The 27,976-nt window shown below is 50.0% G+C and overlaps 1 protein-coding gene across 1 annotated transcript; it reads left to right on the top strand.

The window, feature by feature from the left end:
- NALF2 (NALCN channel auxiliary factor 2) lies at window positions 1-26,067 on the top strand. The gene is made up of 3 exons (XM_062183469.1): window positions 1-861; window positions 25,034-25,205; window positions 25,595-26,067. The coding sequence occupies exons 1-3, from the start codon at window positions 1-3 to the stop codon at window positions 25,981-25,983; spliced, it is 1,422 nt and encodes a 473-aa protein (XP_062039453.1). The 3' UTR covers window positions 25,984-26,067.
- The last annotated feature ends 1,909 nt before the right edge of the window (window positions 26,068-27,976 follow it).

The raw sequence follows: 27,976 nt of genomic DNA, 5'->3' as shown, positions 1-27,976 counted from the left end.
ATGTTCAGGGGCGCTTGGATGTGGCCCGGGAAAGACGCCGCCGCGCTGACTATCTGCTGCTGCTGCTGCTGCTGGGCTCCCAGGCCAAGCGACAAACCTTGCGCCGACTCCGAGCGGGCGCAGCGATGGCGACTGTCCCTGGCGTCCCTGCTCTTCTTCACCGTGCTGCTCGCTGACCATCTGTGGCTGTGCGCGGGGGCCCGGCCCCGGGCCAGGGAGCTGAGCAGCGCCATGCGGCCGCCCTGGGGGGCCGGCCGCGAGCGGCAGTCGGTGCCTCCTCGCGCGGTGCTGCCGTTGCCGCCGCCGTCGCCCGGCGAGGCCAGCGCGTCCCCGGGCACCTGCGGCCCCCGATACAGCAACCTGACCAAAGCCGCCCCCGCCGCCGGCCCCGGGCCGGTCTGCGGCGGCGTCCCAGAGCCCACGGGACTGGACGCAGCTTGCACCAAATTGGAATCTTTGCAGAGACTTTTCGAACCGACGACCCCGGCCCCCCCTCTGCGGCCCCCTGACGCCCCTTCCCGTACCCAGGCCGAGTTCCCCTCCGCCAAAAAAAACTTGCTCAAAGGCCACTTTCGGAACTTCACTCTCTCCTTTTGCGACACCTACACGGTTTGGGACTTGCTGCTGGGCATGGACCGTCCCGACAGCCTGGACTGCAGTCTGGACACCCTGCTGGGGGACCTGCTGGCCGTGGTGGCCAGCCCTGGCTCTGGGGCCTGGGAGGCATGTCGCAACTGTATCGAGGCGTACCAGCGGCTGGACCGACATGCTCAGGAAAAATATGACGAGTTCGACCTCGTGCTGCATAAATACTTACAGGCGGAAGAGTACTCAATCCGGTCGTGCACGAAAGGCTGTAAGGTAGGTCCGGCGTCTGCAGCCCCAACAAACTGCCTTGGGTGGCGGCGGTCGCGGCAGCGGTGGGGACCGCCAGAATAAAAGGAGGTCTTCCTCTGCACCCAGCCCACCACTCACCCAGTGGTTCCCACTCCAGGATCCTCCCCCAGCGCAGGGGGCCTCAGGGATTCGGGTCAGGTAACCACCTGGCCAACTTCTGTTCATTCTGCGTTTGGGGACCTTCCGCCTGGCACTTTGTGGGTGCCCTGCCTCTGCACCAGGAGGGAGGGCTCATGGGCAATGTGGGGGGGGGGGTGGCTTCCAAAGGGGTGGAAGGAGGGATTGTGTTCCCTTAGCCTTCATCCTCAGCCGGCCGGGCCCTCCTCCTTCCCTGGGCTGAAATTGGAAGTCCTGGGACTGGCTGGTGAGGGAGGAAGGCCAAAGGCGGGAGGAAGAATATTTGTTGACTTAATCCTCATCCTTTGGATCCTGCCAATGGGTGAGAGGAGGAGCACGCGCGGGGGGGCGGGGGGGAGTAGGGCCCACCACTCTGTTGACCTCATATGACCGGAGGTGGCCCGCCAGAGCCCAGGCGGGTGGAACCTAGGGGTACCTGGCCTATCCCAAGGAGGGACTGTGCTGGATTGCTCTCCCCTGACAAAAGAAGGAGCTGGGAACAGGAGCTCATCGGAGGGCCACGGAAGGTTGGTACCTTCCCAGCGCCCCAGAATGGCAGCACCCCAGAATGGCAGCCAGGCATCCAGAGGCTGGGTGAGGCAGCTGCAGACCCGCCTGCCTGTGAGAGCAGAGCCTTAGGAAACTTCCTCACCCACAGTAGCACTGTTCTGGACAGCCAGTGGCTGAGGGCTATAAACATTTGGACCTGATGCCACTGCCCCGCTCTTCTGGCCTGGCCAGGTGGCCTGCCTTTGGGAAGAAAGAGAACAGCAAGGTCAAAGGGTCAAGTGACAAGGAAACAAGGTGGGTTGGTGGCCTCACACATCCTGGAGCTAGGGACCAAAAACTGGAGAGGGAGACACTTGCCTAGGCTAGCTCATCTCCTTCCCAGGCTTTGGGGAGGGAAAGAAAGTACCCCTTTCTGCCTGGCATGACCCCCATGGACTTGTGCAAGGCTTCCATGCTCTTGGTGGGCTCCAGAGGGATTTGGGGTAGAGGGCTGAGGAGGAAAGAGGTAGCTCTTTGCTCCTGACTTCACTTTCTCCTTCTCCTTTTTCCTGTTCTCGTAACCTAGCAGTCTCCCTCCCGCCTCCCTCAGCCTCAGCTGACTCACTGCCTCACTCACACTACCAAATGAGATATTCCACTTCTTAAAGGTGTACAGGCAGATAGACACACAGACACACACATGCATGCACACGCGCATGTGCACGCACACACACACAGAGCCAAGTAGCACCACCACCGCCACCGCCACCACCTAGGGAAAGTCATACAGAGAGTGTCCCACTCTGCAGAACCATACAAGTAGCCCTCATGCCACACACACATGCACATCTCCCCACAGTGTCAGAGACACACAGGCAAAGTGGTACCATCTGAAGAAGGACCCATTGTGTCGTATCCAGATACAGATGCCTACACCCCATGGGAGCAGACGGATGTGGGGATGTGGTTCACCAGCAAACAGAGTAAAGGATAGATCCTCCAACCCCATGGGCCCAAGAGCTTTTTGTTTTCCTCTCAATCACCAACATGAATGAAAGCCACGCCACAACTTTCCCATAGGGTTTTCTCCATGTGATAGCTGGCGCCAAGCTCTGACTGATTACAGCCCCTCACATTGATTGCTTGTTTCCCAAGCAGTTGTGATATAGGAGAAAGACAACGGATCTCTCCGATTCAAGAGGCCTTATCACTTCTATGACTTGTTAACAGTGTGACCTTGGGCAAGTCGCTTCACTCCTCTTACACGTTTCATTTCCTCATTTGTCAAACAGGGACAATAATCCTTGCTCTCTTTCTGTGTCCTGGGTCTTCTGTGAGGTCTGAGTGGGAAGAGGTAGCTGATAGTATTTTGTAACAGAAATGTGAACATCTGACATTGATGTAAGGCTTGGGGTCTCCAAGCCCTCTCACGTATATTTTGAGATCACAACTGCCCAGGGAGGTCGGTAATACTAGCACCATCACTCCCATTTTCCAGACAAGGAGACTGAGGTGCAGGGAAGGGGGGAGGTCAGGCAGTTAGCCTTAAGGTCACTCAGTTATGAGAGTAGGAGTGCTGAGGCCCCAAATGGCATGTTCTGATGCTAAGCTCCTGTTTATTGTCACGGCCTTCCGTCAAGTTCCCTATGGCCCTCCCTCCTCTCCTTTGTCTCCTTGCCTCTCTCTCCTGTGAGCAAGCGAACTCCTGCCCTCTTGCTGCCGGCTGTGCTGGCAGAAGGGCAGTGCCAGCTCCATAGCTCTCTTCCGGTCTTTCCTACCTCTCCCAGTACTCTCTCTTTCTTCAACTGAGGCCCCAAGGGCTCTCCAAGCCAGCTGTATTATGGGCACTACAGGGAAAGACAGCCCTGCTCCCAGCCTGTCTCCGCAATCCTTCACGTTACCTCCCTTGTAGGCCCTCTTCGCTCCCACCCAGATTGGGATCCTTGGGAAATGATTCCCACTATCAGAGCTTCTCCTAAGGGGAGACCCAAAGTCCCAGCCCAGAATGAGGAGGCTTCCTTTACTTCAGGAAACCAAGCCTGGAGGCCCTCCCTCACCTCCAGAGCCCTACGGTGAATGGTTCGGTGACATCCTTCCTGGGCGGCCCCAGAAACCCGGCTCTTTCCTTTTGCAATGTCTGCCCCTGTTTCTGGCCACACAGAGCCCCAAGAATCATACCTGTCCTCACTGCTGCCTGTGACACCTCCCGATTTAGTACCAGCTGCAACATTTCCTTAATGTGCGACTGACTTCCTCTCTCTCAGCACAGCGATGTTAACCTAGGCAGGGCCATATGCATCCCAACCCTTGCCTCTCCCAACCCCTGGGGCCATGTCCCACCAAGCCCTTATCTCCCCATACACCCCCCAAGTCTTACTCCCCCTCTGCCCTGCCCCTTCCAAGGGTTACTAGATGACCACCTCATGCCCCACAACTTTCCATCCTCCTAGTTATGCTGTAGACTTGCTTGGTTCTAATGGCCTCTTCCCCCACCTCCACCTCTTTCTTACTCCCGATTCACAGCATTCAGACCGAGAGGAGTGATAGAGATGGGAGCAAATCCCTAGCTTCTGCTCTCGTAGCTCCTGATCCAAGAGGGGCTATGATGATTCAGGGAAGGATGATTCTCAGCATTGGTACTGGCTGCCGGATTGCATTAACTAAGGTTAGTCCCAGGCAGGATGTTGATGGTTGTGTACTACTCTGGCCTGGCCCAAACCCACCTGGCAGACTATGTGTTTGGTTGTGGGTCTCACACTGACCAAGGAAGGAGGGAGCTGGAACCCCAGTTCAATCAGAGAGAGTCAAAGGAACTGTTTCACCTGGAGAAGAGACTCGAGAGTATGGTGTCTCTGTCTCCACACCTCAGGGGAGTTGTCAGGGGTCTAAAGAGGAAGCATGTCCTACTCTGTGCCTTTGTAGGTAGAAATTTCTAGGTTCTAAACCAGCTTTTATTTATTGCCGAGTGACCTTAACCTATGGAGTCCACTCTCTGAGCCTTGTTTTTCTCATGTGTAAAATGGGCTTCCCTATCCTAACAGCCATGTGAGATCATTATTAATGAGAAGTCTGTACAACACCTAGGCCTGACACATCCGCGTTGCTGGGTTGACAGTTTTTTCTTTCCAAAGAAGAGACCAACTGCCTTAACAGGAGGTGAGCTTCTGCTCCCAGGAAATGTCTAAGCCTGATCCAAATGGACCCCTGGGGGAAATGCTGTGGAGGTGGCTCTAACACCAGATGATGGGGAGAGTCGGACCAGGCGACCTGTGTGGTCTCCTTCCGCCTCAAAGTTTAGGCCTGTGAGCAGAGTCTGCTCCCTGAACAGCAGCATTGCATAGGGAGGGCTGGGGAAGGCGGTTGAGCCTAACACCCACACACGGGAAAGGGTGGGGGGCTGCCAGAGCCAGTGCCTAGCCTTCTGCCCGTACCCGCTAGGGGCCTGCTCTTCCTCCACTCCGGCTGGCAGCTGTTTCTGCCTCACTGCCTTCCTCTCTCCTCCCACCTGCCACAGCTTTCCTGCCAAGCAGGACTCCGGGGCTAATGCTGGGTTTGGGGGTTGCTGAGAACTGGGAACTCAGGGTATTGGGCAAAGGTCAGGTGCCCCAAGTTGCCTAGTGCTCTCTGTTGTTACCCAGGCTGGCAAGAAGAGCACAGTACCCTGTAGACAGCTTTCCAGACCCAGGGCTCTTGCAGCCAGAAAGGCTGCCCTGGTCCCTATTTTGAGGGTGGAAGAAGAAGAGACAGTCAATAAGCAGCCACCTGGGAGCCATGACAAAGCCTGCCCTGGGGGAGGGGCCTCCGGAGCCACAGAAGCTCATCTCCTCATCATCAGAGAATGCCAACATGGGGTTCTCAGAAGGGGCAGGAATAGGGAATCCTGGAGCAGGGACAGACAAGAGGTTTATAGTGAGGACAAGAACATAATGAATTAAGGCTGGCAGTGGAAAGGCTGCGAATGGGAAAGCAGCCTCATGTTGCTCACACCCCTCCAGCCCCCCTCACCCCCACAACCCCCATGTTCCTTCCACATTGTAGTCCATCTCTAACACCCCTCATCCACCTACCAACCCCATAACTTCCCAATTGTCTGTTTATCACCCTAGAACCTCCCCAGACCACACTTCGCACCCCAGTGTGTAACCATATCCCTATACCTACTTCTCCGGACAGTTACCTCCCCGTCACATCAACCCTTTCCTCCCCACCCTCACCTAACAGCCAGCTCTCCTATCCCACTCCACTGCCCTTCCTTCCCATCTCCCACATCACAGTCCTCCCAGCCTTTACCCCAGTTCCCAACTCTTTTCTTTTTTTTTTTTTATTTATTTGACAGATAGAGGTTAGACAGTGAGAGAGAGAGAGACAGAGAAAGGTCTTCCTTCTGTTGGTTCACCCCCAAATGGCCACTATGGCTGGCGCTGCACTGATCCGAAGCCAGGAGCCAGGTGCTTCCTCCTGGTCTCCCATGCGGGTGCAGGGCCCAAGCACTTGGGCCATCCTCCACTGCCCTCCGGGGCCACAGCAGAGAGCTGGACTGGAAGAGGAGCAGCTGGGACTAGAACCCGGCGCCCATATGGGATGCCAGCGCTGCAGGCAGAGGATTAACCAAGTGAGTCATGGCACCGGCCCCCCCAATCCTCTTCTGACCTCTGTCCTTCACCCCTCTTGCTCTTCATGCCTCTGTACCCCCTCACCCCTTGTACCCTCCTCACAGTTGACTTCCCAGTGTCCCCCATCCCTCCTCCTCTCCCCGTTTCATTTTCCAGACCTCTCTTGTTCTGCCCCCTTTCCCTTTCCCCCTTTCTACCCTGTTCCTTCCATACTCTCCCTCTGCCTTCCCTTTTCTCCTTCCCATCCAGGGTAGACATGTGTGTGTGCGTCCATGCGTGCTTGTGTGCTTGTGTGCATGTGTGCATGTGCACGTGCATGCACACACACCGAGACACAGACACACACACACACACACCAGACACACATCCCCCAATCTTCATGGCTACTTCCCATCCTTCCCGCAGGCTGGTGCCTGACTACTATAGTCACCATAGCAACGGGAACCTCCAGGAAGGATATACTGGTATCTCCTGAAAGTGGGGGTGGGGGGATTAGAGGGAGGAAAGGGAGCCCAGCAGCCTCCCACCAGTGTCATGGCCTGGCTGGCAAAGTCTGCTGAACACAGTCCAAGTGGGGATACGGGAAGGGAAGACAGTGGGTGTGGCTGACATCCAAAGAAGGTCAAGGATCCTTGAACAAACGCAGCCCAAGCATGAGAGCGTCTAAGCCTTGAGGGTGCATGCCGGTCCCCTCGGCAAACATCAGTACCTCAGGGAAAGGGCACACCCACTCTTTGGTGTGTCGATGGGAAAGTAGGTAATGCCTCAGACTCAGGGGTGGCAGTTTGCCCTAGAACAACTTTTCCCTCGGGGCAATTCTTTTGTGCTGCCACCCCCGGCAGCTGTTTACCTGCTGTGTGCCCATGCAGACTGGGCATCAAACCTGCCCTCCTCTGCTCATCTCCTGAGCCACATGCTGATTGCACATTGCAGCTGTTTGCTGAAAGTGGGGGGTGAGGGTGAGGCTTCTGCTTCTGAGGGCTCTGGATGTACCTGAACCCTTAAAAGCACCATTATCCAATGCTAGCCTGGGAGGTCTCTGGGGAATGGGTATGTTTGGGTTCCTGTGGTTACAGGTACACAGAACTGGGTGTGTGCAGGTGACCAGGGCTGCTGGACCAGCCTTTTCTCTCTGCACATTAAGAGAGAGTTCAGAAAAACCCGAATTTTTGAGTTATTAAACCAGGTAGGTACTTAGAGGGGGAGGCAGCAAAGGCACCAACTAAGCTAAAGCTGGCTCTGGGAAGAGAAGGAGTTACTTTGGAGCGACAGGAGCTGCCATGGCCACAGCTCCAACCAGAATGGAATTTGGAGAATGGAGCCTGAACCTGAGCCACAAATCTCTGGGCCAGAAGATGAGGGCAACCAGTTCCAAAGAAGAAAGGGATGAGAAAAGGAAAGAGACAAAGAAAATGGCAAGCTTTTGAATGCCTAGGAGATGCCAGGGACTTGATATATGTTTATGAACTCATTGAATCCGGACAGTCATTCTAGCAGGCAAATACTATTGTTCCCATTTTACAAATGAGACAACTTTGGCTCAGTGAGAGGAAATGATCTACCCAGGCCACACAGCTGAAAGGTGGGAGGATCCAGACCCAGGTCTGTCTGTTCTTTTTCCAGTGCACACTTGTATAAAGAAAATGCTAATAATCTCCTCCAGCTGTCAGAGGCAGTGCCCAGCTGGCTACTGAACTGCTGGTGTCAGAAGCCGGGCTGACTGGAGAGGAACCCTGGCAGAGCCTTTTGGAAGTTTAGATTGGCTCGGATCCAGAGCAAGGACCCACAAACATCTTTTTTGTTCAACATCCCAGCCTCAGCCTTGAGATCTGGTGGCAGTCACACGTATCCTCTGGGTTGCCAACAGGAGGATGAGAGTAAGGAAGGTGTTTCTTCCCCTCCTCCTCCTTCTGGTTTTACAAAAGAGATGAGAGGAACTGGGCTCCTCTTGCCTAGAGAGAAGGTATATTGCCACTTCAGCAAACTCATGGAAAATGGAACTTAAAATATGTTTGCACCAAAATAAACTCATCTTTTAATTATATTTTCCACAATTTTTTTGAAGTACCCTTGTATCTCTGGCATCTTCTTAGCCTCAATGTGCTGGAGGAATCAACCAGGACAGGAGGAGAGAGGATATCCCAAGCAGGCCTAACGCAAGCCTGAGCCCTGCCAAGCACATGCTGGTAGAGCTGGAAGGGAAAGGGAATACCCCAGAACCTGCTGAGACCTGGGTCAGCCTTTGGCATTGGATACCTATGGTTCTTTTGGAGTTTGAAGGAAGTGCCAACCCACTATGTTCTGTGGTAGTAGTGGGTATTACCCAGTGTTTCTTGTCTTACTTAGGTTTAAGTAGCTAGCATGGTTACCTAGCTGATATGTGAACAGTGAGCATGACTGTTTATTGTTGAACTTAACTAAAGCTTCAATCCCAGCTAATTCTTCAGAATTATTATAGACTCAGAATCTTTTTTATATGTGTAAATGTTTTTACCATTTTAACCATTTTTAAGTGTACAGAGAAGGTGACATTAAGTGCACTTGCAGTGTTGTTCAGCCATCACCACTGTCCACTTCTAAGACATTTTCATCTTCCCAAACAGAAACTGCACCCAGTAGACAATAACTCCCTGCTCTTCTTTCCTTCCAGCCCCTGGTAACTACTTTTCTACTTCCTGTGTCTATGAATTACACTGTTATAGGTACTTCTCATATAAGTGAAGTCATATGCTATTTGTCCATTTGTGTCTGGCTTATTTCACTTATCTTGATATTTTGAAGATTCATCCATATTGTAGCATGTATCAGTACTTCATTTCTTTCTGTGGTTGTATGATATTACATTACATGTACACACCTCATTTTGTTCATCCAGTTATTTCTTGGTGGACATTTGAGTTGTTTACATCTTTTGGCTATTCTGAGTAATGTTGCAGAGAACATTGATGTACAAGAATGTGTCTGAGCCTCTGCTTTCACGTATTTTGGGTGTACACTCAGAAGTGGAATTGCCAGATAATGTGGTAATTCTATGTTTAATTTAAAAAAAAAATTTATGAAGCCAGCATTTGGGCACAGTGGGTTAAGCCGCCTGCAATGCCAGCATCCCATATCGGAGTGCTGGTTCGAATCCCAGCTGCTCTGCTTCCAGTCCAGCTCCCTGCTAATGCACTGGGGAAAGCAGTGGATGATGGCCCAAGTGCTTGGCACCTTTCCTCCCACGTGAGAGGCCTAGATGGAGTTCCTGGCTCCTGGCTTCATCCTGGCCCAGCCCTGGCTTTTGAAGCCATTTGGGGAGTAAATCAATGGTTGGAAAATCTCTCTTTCTCTATCTCTCCCTCTCTCTGTCACTTTGCCTTTCAAATAAATAGAGTAAATCTTTAAGTGTTGCTTGTTTAACTTATTTTAAAGGCAAAGAGATAGGTAGAGAGAGATCTCCCTGATCTACTGGCTCACTCCCCAAATGCCCTCAAAAGCCAGGGCTGGGCCAGGCTGAAGCCAGGAGCCAGGAACTCAATTCAGATCTCCCATATGGGTGGCAAGAACCTAACCACTTGAGCCATCACTCACTGCCTCTCAAGATGTACATTAGCAGGAAATTAGAATCAGAAGAAGAACTGGGACTTGAACCTAGGAATTCAAATATGGAGTTAGGCTCCTTTTAACTGCAGCATCAAACACTTGCCCCTATATTTAGTTTTTTGAGAAAGTACCATCTTGTTTCCAGCAGTGGTTGCATCATTTTACATTATATTACATTTAGCATATATATTGAGGTGCACCAGGATTCTAATTTCTCCACATCCTGGCCAGCACTTACTATTTTCTGTTTTTTTTTTTTTTAATTATAGCCATCCTGATAGGTGTGACTATACATTTTTACATACGTGAAATCATCCAGTTTTTTACCTTGCTATTTTAACTTGTTGTTACATTGAGTATACTTCCATGTAGCTAAGTATTTATAAATATCATTATTGATGAATGTACAATATTCTATCATATGAATATAATATAATTTATTTAATTGGCCTCCTATTGTTAGATATTTACATTACTTCCAACTTTTCGCTATTATAGATAATGCTGTGATGAATACCTTTGTTCATAAATTTATGGCAGATCATATTCTTTTTTACTACTAAATGCTATCACAATCATTTTTTTTTATTTCTCTACTTTGCTGAGGTTTTTAAATCACAAAATAATGCATGTTCATTGTAGCAAATCTAACAATACAGAGGTTTATAAAGAAAACATTAATAATCTTCCTATTCACTCCCCTCCAAGTCCTACTGCCCTGAGGCCACTGATGTTAACAATTTGATATATATTCTTCTACCTCTCTTTGTAGGCTTACATAAACATCTACACACAAAATGACATTTTCTTGCTTTTGCATACAAATGAGAGCATCAACATTAATTCTGCAGGATGAAGTTTTGGAAGTAGGTTTACAGAAGCAAAGAGTATTAACTTTTTAAAGGCTCTTCACATACATTACCAAATTTCTTTCAAATTACTAAATTATTCCCGTTTATATCCTCTCTAAAAGTGTGAGATTAATTTACCACATTTTTCCATACTGAGTATCATGTCTTCAAAGCTTTACTAATTTGGTAGTTGAAAAATGTTCTAACGCTGGCGTTCCATTTGCATTCCTTAGGTCAGACATTTGTTTTTCTTATTTATGGCCTATTTGTTTTTCCTCTTCTGTGAATTTTCTGTTCGCGTTTTCTTTTTAATTTTTTCTTTTTGATTTATATGTTCTCTTTTATATGTATTAATGACATTAACCTTTCTTCAATCACGTTTGTGGCAGAGTTTTTCTTCATTTGTTATTGATGTTTTAAGAGCTAAAAGGAGGGAACAGCAAAGAAGGGATCTTTACAGCACTTCATGTACTTTAGCTTATTTCATTCTTACATCTGTCTTATGAAATACATTCATACTATCTTCATTTTACAGAGGATGAGACAGGCTCAGAGAGGTTAAACGACTAGCTCAAGGTTATCCAGCTGGTAGGAATTGGAGCTGGGATTTGAATTCCGGCAGACAATGAGAGTCCGCAATCTGTGCTGGTGTAATTATGCCATAGGTAAAGCTTTGTGCCAGTTGCTTTACAGATACCATTTACAGAAACATAGGGGAGGTCCTTTTATTCTTTCCATTTTGAAGAAGGAGGAAAGCATGGATCAAGGAAGTCAAGTTTCTTGCCTAAGGTTATATAAATGACAGAGCAGACCTGGGATTGTGACTGCAGGACTGTTTGAGTTTAAAGATATTTGACCATGTCATACGTGCTGCCTCCCCAGTGGCCTTTTTCTTGGATCCAAACAGAGGCCCAGAGAGGAAAAGTGCTTGACTGGCAGTCACATTGCAATAGTGACAGAATTCCTTCTTTACAGCTGACATCCAAATCCACAGAGCTAGTTAGTGGCAGAGTCAGAATCTGAACCTGGATCTGACTAAGGCTCCATCTGACTGGACCAATGACTTCTTGGTGAAGAGCATCGATGGAGTAAGTGAGGGCGGGGGGAAGAATGAGAAATTAGGTAGAGTAAATGGCTTCCCTGAGACTTTAATGAAGGATTAGACTCCAGCATCAGATTCATCCAGAGCAAGGCTGTTCCAGAAGCCCTAATAAAACCTTTGTGCTTGTGATAGCTACCCTCTCTTCAACCAATTGCCAAAGATCAGAGCAGCAATAGTGAGCCTTGGGGTCTGGGTAGGAAGTTAGTAGGTGTGGAAGAAGCAAAGCAGTGTGTGTGTGTGTGTGTGTGTAAAGCGGATAAAGACTGCACTGACAGAGGAATGGAAATGATCATTTGTAGCCCCTATTATGTAAGTGCTCCTTCCCTCACATCTACTCAATACAGAATACCTTACTCATATAGGGAATTAACTGAGTAGATTGATTTTAGAAAAACAGCCCCCCGCCAGTAAACCTAGAAATATTTCCCCACCTTGACCTGAAATTCCATCAAAAAGAGGTTTGTTTGAGTAACAAGCTTCAATTGTGGTAGTACATTGAAGAGGCCATCCCAAGGGCAGGATGGTGTACAGGAACTTGGGCACTGAAGTTCAGGAAACATGACTTCAATTTCCAGTTTGAAATCTGTCTTCTCTTGTAGAACAGTTATTAAGACCTTGAACATATTCTTTAATATCCCTTGGAATCTCACCTTCCTCACCTTTGAAACCAAGGAGCCAGGGTCATTATGAAGCATAAATGATATAACACATGGAAATCTCTTAAGAGCACAGAGCCCACAAGATGAAAGGTGTTCAGCAAATGCTAACCACTGCTATCATTGTTGTTGCTGTTGTTGGCTGTGGATATTAGGAAAGTTATTTAAACTCTTTGACCCTCCCTGTCCTCACCTGTAAAGATGTGTCTCTACATCAAGGGATTTGGGGATTTGTTAAGTTAATAAAGGTCAGGGTCAACTGATCAGGACCGAGCCCAGCATACAGAAAGCACTTACTAAATGGTGGCTATTATTATTCTTGACTTCATTAGATGTATTTAATCCAATTGATTGTTTCATGCTCAAATGAGACTCCAACTGCTGAGGTGGGCTGCTTAGGAGTAGGAAAAGCTGATTTGGGAGCAAGAGGTGAAGTGTCTTAGGTGGAGATGGGGAATTAGGAGCCAGAAGGCAACTAGAGAGATTCTAGTGAGTGAGAATACAGATATGCTTAGATAGGGAAGGGAAGAGGCAGAGGGGGAGATGGAAGGACTCCAAAGTCCTTGATTTACCTCATCACTAGAGACCAAACACAGCCCACGGTCATCTTTGATGAGGTCTTTGTTCTCTGCAGCTGCCCATCTATCCAGCAAGGCACAGCATTTGGAGGAGGAGATATAGGGGCAGAGAGCTGCCTTCACAGTGACCCCTGCAGAAGGCTAGAGATTGCTGCCCAAGCCTGGGCACAAGACTACTTCTGTGTAGCTAACAGGTGTGCCTGGGAGACCAGAGTATGTGCAGAACAAAGGAAGATACGGTGGTCAGTGTCATACTGGCATCATTCCTGTTGTGACCTGCATAGCCATTATGCACAGAAGCTCCCAAAGCTCTCTTCTCTGCATCTCAGTTCCTCGCACTGGCTATGGGACCCCCACCCCCAGCCCCCATTAGCTCAATTGGCTTATTACGCTTGCCTGACCCATGTCTACATCCTAGACAGTCGTGATAGAGTAGATGATCCAGGGCAGGGCAGTGAAGGGCCTGGGGCCATGGGGCAGGACAGTGAGATGGAGTCCAGCAAGGTTTGTCAGGTCATGTCTTGGGGATTTTGTTTTGCTTCTTTGTGAGGTTCATGGTAGTTTATCCGCTTGTTTTTAATTTTTGGTTTTATCAAAGCAATATATTCCATAATTTTACTGATTTACAAGCTACATATCTACACACACATACACACATATATCTCTGAACCTCACTCTTTAAACACTTGAAACACTCTTGGTCATTTTTTCTAATATTTACTTCCACATTTATAAATGACATGCCAATATTGCTATTTCTTGATTTTTCTGTTTTTTTTTTTTTTTTGACAGGCAGAGTGGACAGTGAGAGAGAGACAGAGAGAAAGGTCTTCCTTTGCCATTGGCTCACCCTCCAATGGCCGCCGCGGCTGGCGCGCTGCGGCCGGCGCACCGCGCTGATCCGATGGCAGGAGCCAGGTGCCTATCCTGGTCTCCCATGGGGTGCAGGGCCCAAGCACTTGAGCCATCCTCCACTGCCCTCCGGGGCCACAGCAGAGAGCTGGCCTGGAAGAGGGGCAGCCGGGACAGAACCGGCGCCCTAACCGGGACTAGAACCCGGTGTGCCGGCGCTGCAAGGCGGAGGATTAGCCTAGTGAGCCGCGGCGCCGGCCTGATTTTTCTGTTTTAAATATCTGACCATGTGTATGCGTGTGTATAGATAGACTATACAATATATACACGTTTGTGTATATACATATATATGTCAAACATATGCATCTTGGTAGCTTGTACATATCCTTTAAGATATATTCTTTTTCTTAAAGATTGATTTATTGGGGCTGGCGTTGTGGCACAGTGGGTTAAGCTACCACCTGTGACGTTGGCACTCCCGTATCAGAGCACCAGTTGGAGGCCAGGACTGCTCCACTTCCAATCCAGCTCCCTGCTAATGTGCCTGGGAAAGCAGCAGAAGATGGCCCAAGTAATTGGGCCCCTGCCACACACATGGGAGATCTGGATGGAGTTCCAGGCTCCTGGATTTGATCTTGCCCAACTCCAGCCATTTAGGGAGTGAACCAGCAGATGGAAGACCTCTCTCTCTCTCTCTTTCTCTCTCCTCACCCCCTCAGTCACTCTGCCTTTAAAATAGATAAAATAAGCTGCTTTCTCAGGTATATTAGCAGGAAGCTGGGTGGGAAGCCAGCAGCCAGGACATGAAGTGACATTCTGATATGGGATGCCAGCATTGCAAGCAGTAGCTTAATCCACTGCACCACAACATACCTATGTATGTATTATAAATGATACATATAGATCTCAAGACTTATCACTAAAATAGTAGCCCTCTGCTCTGCCCCTGAGCCTCCTTCTTCAGAGTTAAATACTTCCAATTCTCTTAAGTTACTTCCTCTACATTTATAAGTGGCATACCAATATTTTATTTCCTGATTTTTCTGTTTGAAATATCTCTTCACTTTTTTATTTGATTAGAGGAAGGTTTAGCTCTCTTGCTACCAGTGGCACTCTGCATGTACACATGCTTCCCATCCCCATACACTCTGGATTGGCATATCTCAGTTTCTGGTTTTTAACAGTATTCCATGTTTACATTACTAGGATTATAAATGTTATTTACAGCTGAATAGTGTAGAATTCTGTAATTATATTTCTTTCCTTTGTCAACTTGTTTTCCTGGAGTTAACAATTGCCTCTTTTTTCTATTTGCTTAGTTTTCTATGACTTTTGGCGAAGACATAATCTATTTCTTCATCAGAATTCTAAATTACATGAAAACACATTCATAACCCATTATTTTCTGTTTTCTCCTTGGAACTATCCACATTGCTCCAATATGGGCTAGTTTCTGGAAGCCTGGTTTACAAGGACTTGGCAAGCACCTCCATGTGTGCTTATACCTCACTATATAAGAGTGAGCCAGGTTATGATGTGGTAACAAAACACAAAAATGGTTATTTCTTGCTCCCAGTACACATCCAAAACAGGTCAGTAGGGAGCATTTGTTCATGAAACTCATTAAAAACCCAAGGTAGTAGAGGGTCCAACTCAACACTGCAGCAGCCAAAGGGAATAGAATAGGGCGAATCATACATCAACAATGAACCTTTCTCCACAAAAGTGATCCATGTCAATTCAACTCATACTTCATTGGCCAATGTAAACCATATGTCCATACCTAACTTGTAGCCCCCTAACCCTTGATGGTTTCCAACCCTTTATCCAGACCCTCCTTCTGAGCATAGTATTGTTCAACTGCCTCCTTGACATTTCCTGTTAGCTGACCCACATATACGCATGTACCTCCAAATGAACATAACTCAAAACTGAATTCATCCCCTTCACCTCCAAATCTACACCTCCTCCTGTTTTCCCTTCCTTAATAGATGAAGCTATTATTCATCCAGCCACCAAAGCCAGAAGCCTGGAAGTCATCCCAGATCCCTTTCTGTCCCTAATTCCCCAAACCCTGTTGATTCTGCCTCCTTGATATCTTTCTCACATCCACCCCTCTTCCCCATTTCTCTTTTCTTAAGAATTATTTTTTTATTTTTTATTTATTTGACAGGTAGAGTTATAGACTGAGAGAGAGAGACAGAAAGGTCTTCCTTCCGTTGGTTCACTCCCCAAATGGCCGCCACAGCCGGCGCTGCGCCAATCTGGAGCCAGGAGCCAGGTGCTTTTTCCTGGTCTCCCATGCAGGTGCAAGGGTCCAAGCACTTGGGCCATCCTCCACTGCCCTCCCGGGCCACAGCAGAGAGCTGGACTGGAAGAGGAGCAGCCAGGACTAGAACCCGGCGCCCATATGGGATGCCAGCACCGCGGGCAGAAGATTAACCAAGTGAGCCAGGGTGCCGGCCCCTATTTATTTATTTATTTGTTTGTTTGTTTGTTTGAAAAGCACAGTTATAGAGGCAGAGGGAGAGAGAGAGGAGGAAGAAAGAAAGGTCTCTCACCCACTGGGTCACTCCCCAAATGGCCACTATGGGCAGGGCTGGGCCAGGCCAAGCCAAAGCCAGGAGTTTGGAACTCCATTGAGGTCTTCCCAAGTGTATCAGTAGGGAGCTGTATCTGAAGCAGAGCAGCCAGGACATGAACTGGTACTGGGATGGTAGTGTCACAGGTCGAGGCTTAACCCATCATGCCACACCACCAGCTCCTTCTGTTTCTTAATTCTGCTGCCACTGCCTATGTTGAGATGTTCTTCTCTCAGATTGTTGCAATAGTCTCCTGACTGATCTCCCTACCTCCAGTCTCGATGCCTATATGTCATCATCCACTTTCAGACAGAAATTGGAAAAAGTCATCACAGAGTTGTTTTAAAACCCATTAGAGGCTCTCCATTGCCTATATGTTGAAGCTCAGATCCTCCTCAGCATCCAGAGCATATTATGTTATGGCCATGACCTTCTTCTGTAGCCTCATCCCCATTGTGTCCCCCTTTGCACCCTTTCACTATGCTGAACAACTATATACAGTATCTGAACCCAGCACTATTTCACACATCTCAGCCTTTGTGCCTACTGATACCTTCACAGGCAGTACACTTATTCCCACCCTAGTACAGCTAAATGAACCTGGATTCACTTCTTCCAAGCCCCTGACTCAAGCTTATTCCACGTGGAGGTGTTTTCCTGTCCTTCAGCTCTCAAAACAGTTGATCACTCTTTTCTTCATGCTACCACTGTACCAAGTCCATGATACTTATCACAGTGACTTGTAATGATTGATTCACACAGGTCTTCCCCTACTTCTTGAAAATAGGAATCTTGTCTTACCCATCTCCAGTATCTGTAGCTCACAGCACAGTGCCAGGCACTCGGAAGATGTCCAGGTAGTATTTGCATTAACAAACGAACGAGCAGACCGGTTTCAGAGAAGTCTACTAATACCTACATGGTTAGCAAGTGGTGACCAGAAGGCAACTGTTCTGTAGGACCCCAGAAGACCTAGTAAGAGTCAGGAGTGAAGCCACAGGGAGACATCGTTGCAACTCAAAAGAAGGAAGAACTTCTCGGCCTGCTAGAGCTGTCTAAAGATACGGGCTGCCCCAGGACAGAGTGAGCTCCCTGTGACAAGGTTCACAGTCAGAAGCTGCTTAGCACTTGGCTGTGTTGTTCAAGTGGAAATTCCAGCAGCAGATTAGGGTGTTCGAGTGGTGACTGTCATGATCCTTTGCATTCTGAAGCAGTCATAAACCAAAAGAGTTTACAGAACAACCACCACCACCACCTCTGGCCAAGCCAGACCCACCCAGCTACTGTCACTTGAGGAGATCCTGCCTCCTTAATACATTTCTCACATTCACACCCTCACAGCCACTTTTTGGGAGGCCCTCTGGAGCTGTGCTGGCTCTAGGTTCTCACCTACCTCTCCAGTCACCTCCCCTGCCTTTCCTTAAGGCCAGGCCACTTTGACTCATGACTGCTCATTCTGAGAAGCAGGACAGCTGTTGCTTATTTTTTTTACAACCACTTAAGTAAAGCCCTGTCATCCACCTGGATTTACCCTTTAATGCCGGTAATCCCAGCTGGATTCTGCCAATCCCAAGGAACTACTGCTGTCCCCAGAGTTACGTTCATGATCTCCTTTCCTCTGGTTCAGGAGGCTAAGTTTGGCCTTACTCTGTTCTGATTCAACTCTCTGAAAGTCCAGTTGTGCTGATGGATGCAATGAAAAGAGGCATCAGGTTAGCAGTCAGGGCACCTTCCTTCTAACCCTGGGTCCTAGCTGCTTTCCTGCATGTGTCTGACTTGGCTAAGCCATCCTCCTTCCCTGGGCATCATTTTTCCCTGGAGGGTAGAGTGCTTACCTGCATATTATGGTGTCTGTGGAAAAGCCCAGCCCAGATGACTGCTTTGCTGCCAAACGCCATGGCTGCAGCTCCTGGCCAAGGGTCCCACGGGTGCATTAAGAAGAAAAGCAGCCATGGAGAGAAGGTCTACAGGGAGGATTTGGAAGGAGAAACAGGCCTGAGGGAGGGAAGCGCGTTTGAATACAAGAAGGAAACTGCTTACTTCCTGGTTGGCAAGAACTGAAGCTCTCTTCCCTGGAAGATTTTCTAGCCCCAAAACCAAAGAGCTCAGGAAGGCCTCCTGTTTCTAAAATTTGTGGCCCCAAGTCCCGGATTTGGAGTGCGATAGTGTGCGTTCACGCAGCACTCTGGACAAGTCAGGCACTTCTTGCCAGTGGAGAGTGAGAGATGAGAATGCCCTGGCCAGGGATGCAAGCCAAGGAGCCGGAAGGTTAGGCCCTCCAGGTCCTCTCACTCCTCCCCAAACTGGCAACTGCAGAGCCCAGGAGGAATGGGGATCCCCCTGTATCGCCCTTCCCGTTTCAGGGATGGCTCTGCAGCCCTGCTGGGAGGAGGGGTGGGAATAGCCTTCCCAGGTTCCTTTTTGGGTTAATTGGTGTTCCCTCTAGTTACTCCCTGCTTCCTCCCCCTCCCAGTTCCCATAGCAACTGGGCTGTAGCAGCCAGAACTTGATTGAGCCCAGCAGTGGCCCGACAGAGTCGGGGAAAAGAGGGCAGTGCCAGGTCAAGGCTGCCCACCTCACCCATCCCCTGCTGCTACCTCAAGAGCCTAAAATACCTCAGCTCAGAGGACAGGGACGATGGAGAATCCCGTGCTGCCAGGGCTCAAGTTTGAATATCCTGAAACCCCAAAGCAGGCGTGAATCGCTGTAGCATTCCTCCCCTCAGCCGCGCCTGGTGTCCTGCCCATGAGTTTGGAATGTTCCGTGGCTGGGAGGATTGTTCAGTGGCAAGAACCCTAGAGTCAAAGGCAGGAAGGCAGGTTTCAAGTTCCTCTCTTCCCCTCTGTCACTTTATTATGTGGACAACTTCTCCTCCCCCACCCTCCCCGTTCTGAGCCTTGATTTTCCTGTCTATAAAATGGTGCAGTAGAACTTAGCTGATGGTTCTTAACCTGGCTGTGGACAAAATTGCCTGAGGTGTTTGGTGAGACTGGATGTGTGGGTCCCACGTATGAGGATTCAGATACAGTTAATGTGGGGTGTGAAGCGAGGCAGGCCGGAGTATTTTTCAAAAGCTCTCTGAGTGGTTCCCATCTGGAGGGCAAAATGTCTGCACCGGGCTACCAACTCACTGTTATCTGGGTCTGAGGCATTTCTTCCTTTTCCCTAGATGCCCTACCTCCAGGAAGTCCCACTCCTAAGCCTGGCCTTCCTGGATCTTTCTCATCTTCATAGGTGAAAATTCCAAGGCTCCCTGTGACTACCCAAGCAACCTGGCTCCCTGCTGAGACAGGGCAAACTGCCTAGGCCTGAATAGGGAACAGGACTATAGAGGATAAGGTGGCCTTTTTGTCCACGTGGGAGCACTGAGAGTCAGACCTTTCATCTGAGAAGCACCCCAGGCCACATGTGAAGCATGTGGGTCGGCAGTGGCCTCAGCCAGCTGGCTGGGGCGCCAAGGAGTTGGATTACCTCTGAGCCCGGTGTAGCTCTTCTTCCTCCATTCCCCTCATTAGCTCCTTGCCTGTTCCTGCCTCACCACCCACAGGCCTGGTGTCCTCCCCAGGCAATCTGCTCACCCACTTGTTGCCATGGTAACTCTGGCTGGGGGTGTGGAGACTGAGAGGGGGGTCGTCTAATTAAGGAGAAAGGCCTCACTCCAAACTGTCAGGCCACCCCTCTCCCCTGTCCCCCTCACCCCCCACTGCCCCTCTCTCCTTCCCTCCATCCCCCCAGAAACAGATGAGAGGGGTGCCCAGCCTCCGTCCACTGGGGCCTCCTCACCTAGGGAGCAGGAACATTGAACTGGAAGAGGCTACAGAAAATCACCCAGATACCCCTGAGCCCACCACTGGGCACCAGAGGAAGCGATTCCACACAGTTTGAGCTGACAGTGCAGTGGCTGTGGGCTCAGGAAGCAGAGATGGGAGCGGTGGCTGTGGACAGAGACTCATCTTAGCATTCTGGAGTCCGAAAGATGGAGGGGCACCTCCGAAGTGCTGGAGCCCTTAGTTCTTGTGATTTTATTTTCTTTCTTGCCTTGTTTTCATTTGGCTTCCTTTCTTCTGCTCTTATCCCTCCTTCTTTACTGATCATTCTTTTTAAAAAGAAGATTTATTTATTTATTTGTTTGTTTGTTTATAAGTCAGAGAGGGAGAGAGATCTTCCACTGGTTCATGCTCCAAATGGTCACAATGGCCAGGACTAGGTCAGGCTGAAGCCAGGGACTAGGAAATCCATCCAGGTCTCCCACATGGGTGGGAGGGGCCCAAGTATTTGGGCCATCTTCCGCTGCCTTCACAAGTGGAGCAGCAGAGACACGAACCGGCATTCACATGGGATGCCGGCATCACAAGCAACAGCTTAACCTGCTATGCCACAACGCCAGCTCCAACCTTGCATTCTTATACTCCCATCTTTATCATCCACCCTATTCTTTCTTATCCACCCCCTGCTTGTTCTTACCTTTCTTTTTAAAATTCTAATTTGTTTGTTTTATTTATTTCTTTGAAAGGCAGAAACACAAAGGCAGACAGATCTTTCATTCACTGATTCACTCCCCAAATGCCCACAACAGCCTGGGTTGGAGCAGGCTGAAGCTCACAGCCAGGAATTCAGTCGAGATCTCCCACATGGGTGGCAAAAACCCAAATACTTGGACCATCGCCTGCTGACTCACAGGGGTGCGTATTAGCAAGAAGTTGAACCGTAAGTGGACCTAGGACTTGAACTAGAGCCCAGGGACTCTAATAAGGGATGTATGTATCCCAGGCAGGGAACTAACTGCTGCGCCAGAGTCTGCCCTACACCTGCTCTGTTTTACCCTCTTACTTCACTGACACTGTCTCTTAGCCCTTAATGCCCACTTTTACTGCCATCTTCTGCCCCTCCATCTCTCTCTTACCCTCTCTCTTAACTGTCACCTGTTCTGTTTTACGCTCAGTTCACTCCCTTCTCATTCCTTTGCACATACCTTTTATCCCAGTATTTTCATGCCTAGGAAATTATATAAAAAGACTGGACACAAATGTGAGAGAGGTGTGTGCACAATGACATCCACTAGAGCATTGATCATAGCAGTGATTTGACCTCTCCTGTAGTACAAATCATATACCCTATTTGCTAGTTAGATCTCTTCTGCCCATGAAACTGGAATTCCCGTGGGAGTGAGACATGGCCTCATTTGCTTGTTCTGTTCATTCAGTCAACAGACTTTTTCATGTATGTTGTGCTGAGTGCACAGTTACAACAAACCAATGTCTGCAAATGTGCAACTCACATTTTAGTGGGACTGACAGAAAACAAATATGCAGGCCAAGTAACATTTGTGGTGAGGAAACAATTAAGGGAAAGGGGATAATGAGGGTGGCAGGAGTGGTCAGGGAGGCCCTCTCTGAAGAGCAGCGATTTAAACTGAGTCTGGAAAGATAAGAAAGATCCAGCCATGCCAAGTGGGGAGGGGGGCTGGGGAGCATTCCAGGCCAAGAGAACAGCATTGTCAAGGCCCTGAGGTGGGAAGAAGTAGGGCATGTTCAGGGAAAAGAAAGAAATCCTCTGGAGCATGAGGAGCTTAAGGGGGTGGATAAGAAAATGAGGTTGGAGAGAGAGAGAGAGAGAGAGAGAGAGAGAGAGAGAGAGAGAGAGAGAGAAAGAAAGAAAGAAAGAGAGATGTAGGGGCTTGAAGTCTGCAGTACAAAGTTCAGGTTTTAGTCTAAATACATTGAAGGGTTTGGAGCAAGGGAGTAAGTAATGTGATCTGATTGCAATTTGAGACTTCTCTCACTCCCCTGTGGACAGTGGATTGGAAAGAGCAAGAGCAGAGGTGGTGAGGCCAGATTGGAACCTGTCATCCAGGTAAGAGATGATTGTGGCCTGTCTATAGGGTTCACCCGTGGAGCTACATTTGACGTGGCTGGCTGAAGGACTGGCTGTGGAGATACAGGGAAAGACAGGGATGAAAGCTGACATGTAGGTTTCCTGGCACTTACTCCAACAGGCAAGACTTGAGGCTGAGGGCAGATTAGAGATTTAAAAAAAAATCAAGAACTACATGTCAAAAATTAGAGCATGTTCCATTTGAGATGTCTAAGGGCTACCAGTGTCCCAACCAATGCTTTTTATTCCTTGGGGAATTGATTTGCACCACAAGCCCCTCACCACTGCCACCGCCACCGCTGCTTTGATGACAGCCAGTGTGGCACTGCGTTGCCACAGTCCTTGTTGGCAGCAGTTATTTGTAGTTTAGTGAAAGTGCTTAAAATCAGTGCAGGTGGGGCCAGCACTGTGGCATAGCGGGTAAAACCACCGCCTCCAGTGCCGGCATCCCATATGGGCACCAATTTGAATCCCAGCTGCTCCACTTCCAATCCAGCTCTCTGCTATGGACTGGGAAAGCAGTAGAAGATAGCCCAAGTCCTTGGGTCCCTTTACCCATATGGGAGACCCAGAAGAAGCTCCTGGCTTCAGATCGGCACAGCTCCACCCGTTGCAGCTTGTGGCCATTTGGGGAGTGAACCAGTGGATGGAGGACCTCTCTCTGTACCTCTGCCTCTCTCTCTGAGACTCTGCCTTTCAAATTAATTAATTTTAAATAAAAAATAAAATAAAAAATCAGTGCAGGAATTGTGACAGAGTTCCTCTTTTTTGTTTTTTTAAAGATTTATTTTATTTATTTGAAAGAGTCACACAGAGAGAGAAGGAGAGGGAGAGAGAGAGAGAGAGAGAGAGAGAGAGAGAGAGAGAGAGAGAGGTCTTCCATCCACTGGTTCACTACCCAATTGACCACAATGGCCAGAGCTGCACCGATCCGAAGCCAGGAGCCAGGAGCTTCTTCCGGGTGTCCCATGCTGGTGCAGGGGCCCAAGCACTTGGACCATCTTCTACTGCTTTTCCAGGCCATAGCAGATGGGATGTAGAGCAGCTGGAACTCGAACTGGCACCCATATGGGATGCTGGCACTTTTGGTGGTGGCTTTACCCACTACGCCACAGCGCTGGCCCTGATAGAGTTCTTCTAAGTCTTGGACCTTTGTTCAAAACCACAGATTCCCAAGCCCACCTCAGTCCTCTGGAAGCCAAACTGGAGGGGAGGCATCTGAATATTGAACAAACACCCCAGGGCCTTCTGCGGCACACTGTGAAATGTGACAACCACTGCTGTGGGGAGCAACTCTGAAGCTGTGGGGAACCCCTGAGCCCCAGGGCCGATAGTCACCTGGGCACCCTGTTTAGCACACAAGTGCTGACTTGGCAGACTGAGAGTCTGCATTTCTCACTAGCTTGTAGATGATTGAGACATTACTGGTCCAAGTGCACTTTGAGTAGCAAGGAGCTAGATCAGTGGGTCTCAACAGGAGATGATTTTTGCTCCCCTCCAGGGAACATCTGACAAGAGCTGGAAACATGTTTTGGTTGTCACAATGGGGAACTGGGGAGAATGCTATTGACTTCTAGTAGGTAGAGGCCAGGGATGCTGCCCAGAGCAGAGGACCGCCCCCACAACAAAGAATTATCCAGCCCCAAATGTCAGTAACATCACTGCCAGAAGCACTGGGTTTGATGATGGCCAGGGCATGGAGCAGGACTTGGCCGGGATGGGCTAGGAGAGGGCCAAGAGTAGAGTATACCAGTGACGTGAAACTGCAAAGCAAAGATGCCAGGTGAAATGTGGCAGAGTCCATGATGTCTGCTCCACACCAGAGGCAGAGTTATAGACTGAGAGAGGCAGAGACAGAGAGAAAGGTCTTCCATCTGCTGGTTCACTCCCAAAATGGCCTCAATGGTGGGAGCAGGGCGGTTCTGAAGCCAGGAGCTTCTTCCAGCTCTCCCACGTGGGTGCGGGGGCCCAAACACTTGGGCCATCTTTCAGTGCCTTCCTAGGCTGTTAACAAAGTGCTGGATTGGAAGAGTAGCAGCCAGGTCTTGAACTGGTGCCCACATGGGATGCCGGCATTGCATGCAGAGCCTTAACCCAGTACAGCACAAACCGACCCCTCTGTTTCTATTAAAAACAACCCCTCACATTTGCATTGCACTTTAGAGTTTCCAAAACATTTTCATATGTGCCATATTATTTGCTCCACACAACACCCTAATAAGCTAGAGCATGGATTACTCTCTCCATCTCTTTCTTGACTTTAGAAATCTAACACCATCAACCAAAGAAATATTCATGGGATTGAATGGAATTGAAATTTGCATTATTGTATATATGCATGTATGTATGTGTATATATATATACATATATATGTACAAGTGAAATGTATATATATATATATGGTGAAATATATATATGTATATATGTGTGTATGTGTGTATGTGTGTGTATATATATATATATATATATATATATATACACATATGGTGGGGCAAGTCAGGACATCTCTTTGGACCAAGTGTAAAGTGATAGGGTTGGATGGAACAGTTAGGGAGGTTCCTTCCAGCTCTCACGTAGGAGTAATTTTGTGATTTTTTTCTTTTTTTGCCAATGAGCAACTTCTTAGTTTTGGATGACTGTAGATGGAGGGAGTCCTGGCTATGACATGGGAGATCTTAGGGTAGTGTTTAGGGGCCTTGATGCAAACATTTCTTCCTGTTCACCCCTGGAGAGGATTACAGTTAGGTTAATGAAGCTGCCTGGAGAGACCACAGGACACTCTCCCCTTTGAGATGGGAAGGGACAGGCATATGAGCTGATGCTCTTTCCTCTCCCTACAGGCTGTGTACAAGGCCTGGCTGTGCTCAGAATACTTCAGCGTGACCCAGCAGGAATGCCAGCGCTGGGTGCCCTGCAAGCAATACTGCCTGGAGGTGCAGACCCGGTGCCCTTTTATCCTCCCCGACAATGAAGAAATGGTGTACGGAGGGCTCCCTGGATTTATCTGTACAGGTAAAGGCAGGGCGCTGGGAAAGGGGGAGGAGGCTGGGGACCCAGGGAAGGTGGCAGCTCTGAGGAGTGGGAGCAGGGAGGACAACAGGGCAGACACACTAGCAGCCAGCCCAATGGCTGGAGCAGTGGGACGTGAGGTCCCCAGGTTGGGACAGGCTCAAGTAGACTAGGAAAAAAAAAGTAAAGACCAGAGTGTCCAGCTCTACCCAGAACACACTCAGCCAGAGAAACTGGCTGGGTTCCTCCAGAGAGAAGGGCTGCAAAAGTAACAGTGCTGAGGGCCAGGGGGGAAGAGGCTCAGATAAAGCTTTGAAAAATCTCCTCTTCAGGTAAGGCCTAGCCACCGGCCCCCTGAGCACCCCGTCCACCCCTTCCTTATCCATTGGCAGGGTTGCTGGATACTTCACCAAAGCGGCCGGAAACCAAGTGCTGTGACGTGCAGTGGGTCTCCTGTGAGTCGGAAAAGAAGAAGTTCAAGGAGACTGAGGCCCCCAACACCCACCACCAGCAATTCCATCACTCCTATTTCCACCACTACCACCCACAGTACCACCACTACCACCCCCGCCATGACCCCCCAGGCCGCGTCAGCCACAAGCCCTCCCTGCTGACGGTCTCTGGGGGCTCGCGCCTCAGCCCCAGTAGGATCCGGCTCTGTGTCCTCGTGCTCATGCTCCTCCATACCGTGGTGTCCTTCTCCAGCAACCAGGGTGGTGGTGGGGGACTGGGGCTGGAGACACTGCCTGCCCTGGAGGAGGGCCTCCCACGGGAAGAGTGACAGCATGGAGGGAGGACAGATCTCCACCACCCACTGGCATCAGCTGCAGCCCCCCCCAGGAGGGGGGGAGAGGGGGCTCCTCCCATGGGGGATGTAGGACTAGGTGGGGGAGCGGGGGGCGGGGGGAGAAGGGGGACCACACATCCCTCCCAATCTGCCCCCCTGCCCCAAAAAGCAGCTCCAACAGAACGGCCACAGGGCCCCCCAGGGAGCTGCAAAACTCATCCAGGAGAAAAAGGCAGGAGCAGCAGGTGCCCCCTCCCAGGCCTCCATTGATTGGGGCTTAGCAAAAAAATGGGAGTGGGGAGCAGGGGCTGGAAACGTTCCACCCCTGCCGAGAGCCCTGACCCCAGGGAAGGAGGCTGCTCACCCAGCCTCAGCCCTGCAGGGAATGTTGGAGGGCACAGAGGGGAGAAGCTCTTTCCCCCCCTCCGCGTTCCTTTTGTTGCCAAGATCCTTAATTCCCTCCTGCCCATATCCCTACAGGCGTCGGCAGACAGCGCAACGGCCCTCCTGCCACATCAGCGCACCTCGGCCCACGTGGGGCCGGCACAGGGGAAGCAGCGGGCTGGCTGGGTGATGAGGTACGCCCAGTTGCAGCTAGGTTGGGGGCCCCAGTTAAGCTGTCTCCCAGCACCCTTGGCAACAGGGGGTGGGGGTGGGGTTAGGAATGGGGCCCAGAATGGGTGGCGAAAGAGAATGAAGCTCAGGAAGCGAGAGAAGAAAGGAGAGATGTGGACACGGGGCTGGGAGAGATGGCCAAGTGGGTCATGGCTGGCCTGGCATTGGGGATGTGGACTGAGCAGTGCTGAGGCGTGATCTAAGAACTGCCGGCCAAACGAGAGAGTGGTAAAAGGAGATCTCTGGGGGGAAAGAGCCCAGGAACTGAGTTGTTGGGCCTCAGAAACAGGAGGCTTGAGGGCACGTGGTTCGACTGCCGCTGTCTGAAGGGCCATATCTTACAGAAGGTGCACACACTCCCAAGGGCCGCTCTTGCCCTGGAGATCTTGGCCTTGGGGCCAAAGACCTTTCCATTTCCCATCTCCATGGGGAGGAGGGACTTAAACCCAAGTGGGTCAGGCCTGGCCTGGGTCCTCATACTCCCCCATCTTGTCCTAGCCCAGGCCTCCATGAAGGAGAATCTGGTGGCCCTGTCCCAGAGTTCTCCAGAGATGAGCCTTCCCCCATCCCCATTCCTGTCCCCATCCCCAGCCTACCAAAGAGTATTCATCCCTTCCCATCCTTGATCCCAATTGTGGAACAACCAGACTCCTTCTCACACTGTAGCAGGTCCCTTGCTCCAGTCACCCCACGCCCCTTCCTGGAGAAAAGTCCAAAGACTGGCAAGAGGGCCCTTTGCCTCGAGACAACGCACTGTCATCCCTGGGAGGAGAGACTTGAACCTATTAGCCGGGCTAGAGGGCTGGATTGGAGAAGCAGCGAGAGTCCCTTGGGCGTCACCAGCCTGGCACTGGTCCGCTGGGAGGGAGAGGCCACATTGCCTGGGACATCCAAAAGCCAATGAGAGTCAGTGAGGAAGGGAGCCGGAACTGTGTTCCTGGTACAGGCCCTTCTAGGCCCTTCTAGGATCTGATGCGAGCGAGCAAGTGAGTGAAGGTGAGGGGCAGACTTGGAGCTGCATTAGAATGAGACCAGGAAGGGGACTTGGGGAAGGGGAGAACTGGCCTTGATTGACTTAGCAATGAATGGGAGGCCTCCCTAGTGAAGAGGATGTCACGCAAGGGCCTTGGCTAGGTCCCAAATAGGGTCGGCAAGCCTGGGGAGTCCCTCCCTGCCAGTTTTCCCATTTTCTCACAACCTGCCCTCCCCACCCCCACTCCCGTGCCCTGCCCACACCCTCCCCTATTTAGGCCCTCAGCACTTCGGGCCTGGCCACATACCCCACCCCTAGAGTGCTCTTTTCAGCTGGGGAGGGGAAGAGGTGCTGGCTCCTTTCCAGACATGCTTACGTGTTAAGTGAAGGGGCAGGTGC

This window comes from Lepus europaeus, chromosome X, assembly GCF_033115175.1.
Source record: "Lepus europaeus isolate LE1 chromosome X, mLepTim1.pri, whole genome shotgun sequence".
Taxonomy (NCBI): domain Eukaryota; kingdom Metazoa; phylum Chordata; class Mammalia; order Lagomorpha; family Leporidae; genus Lepus; species Lepus europaeus.
This window is presented reverse-complemented; position numbering and strand designations above follow the sequence as displayed.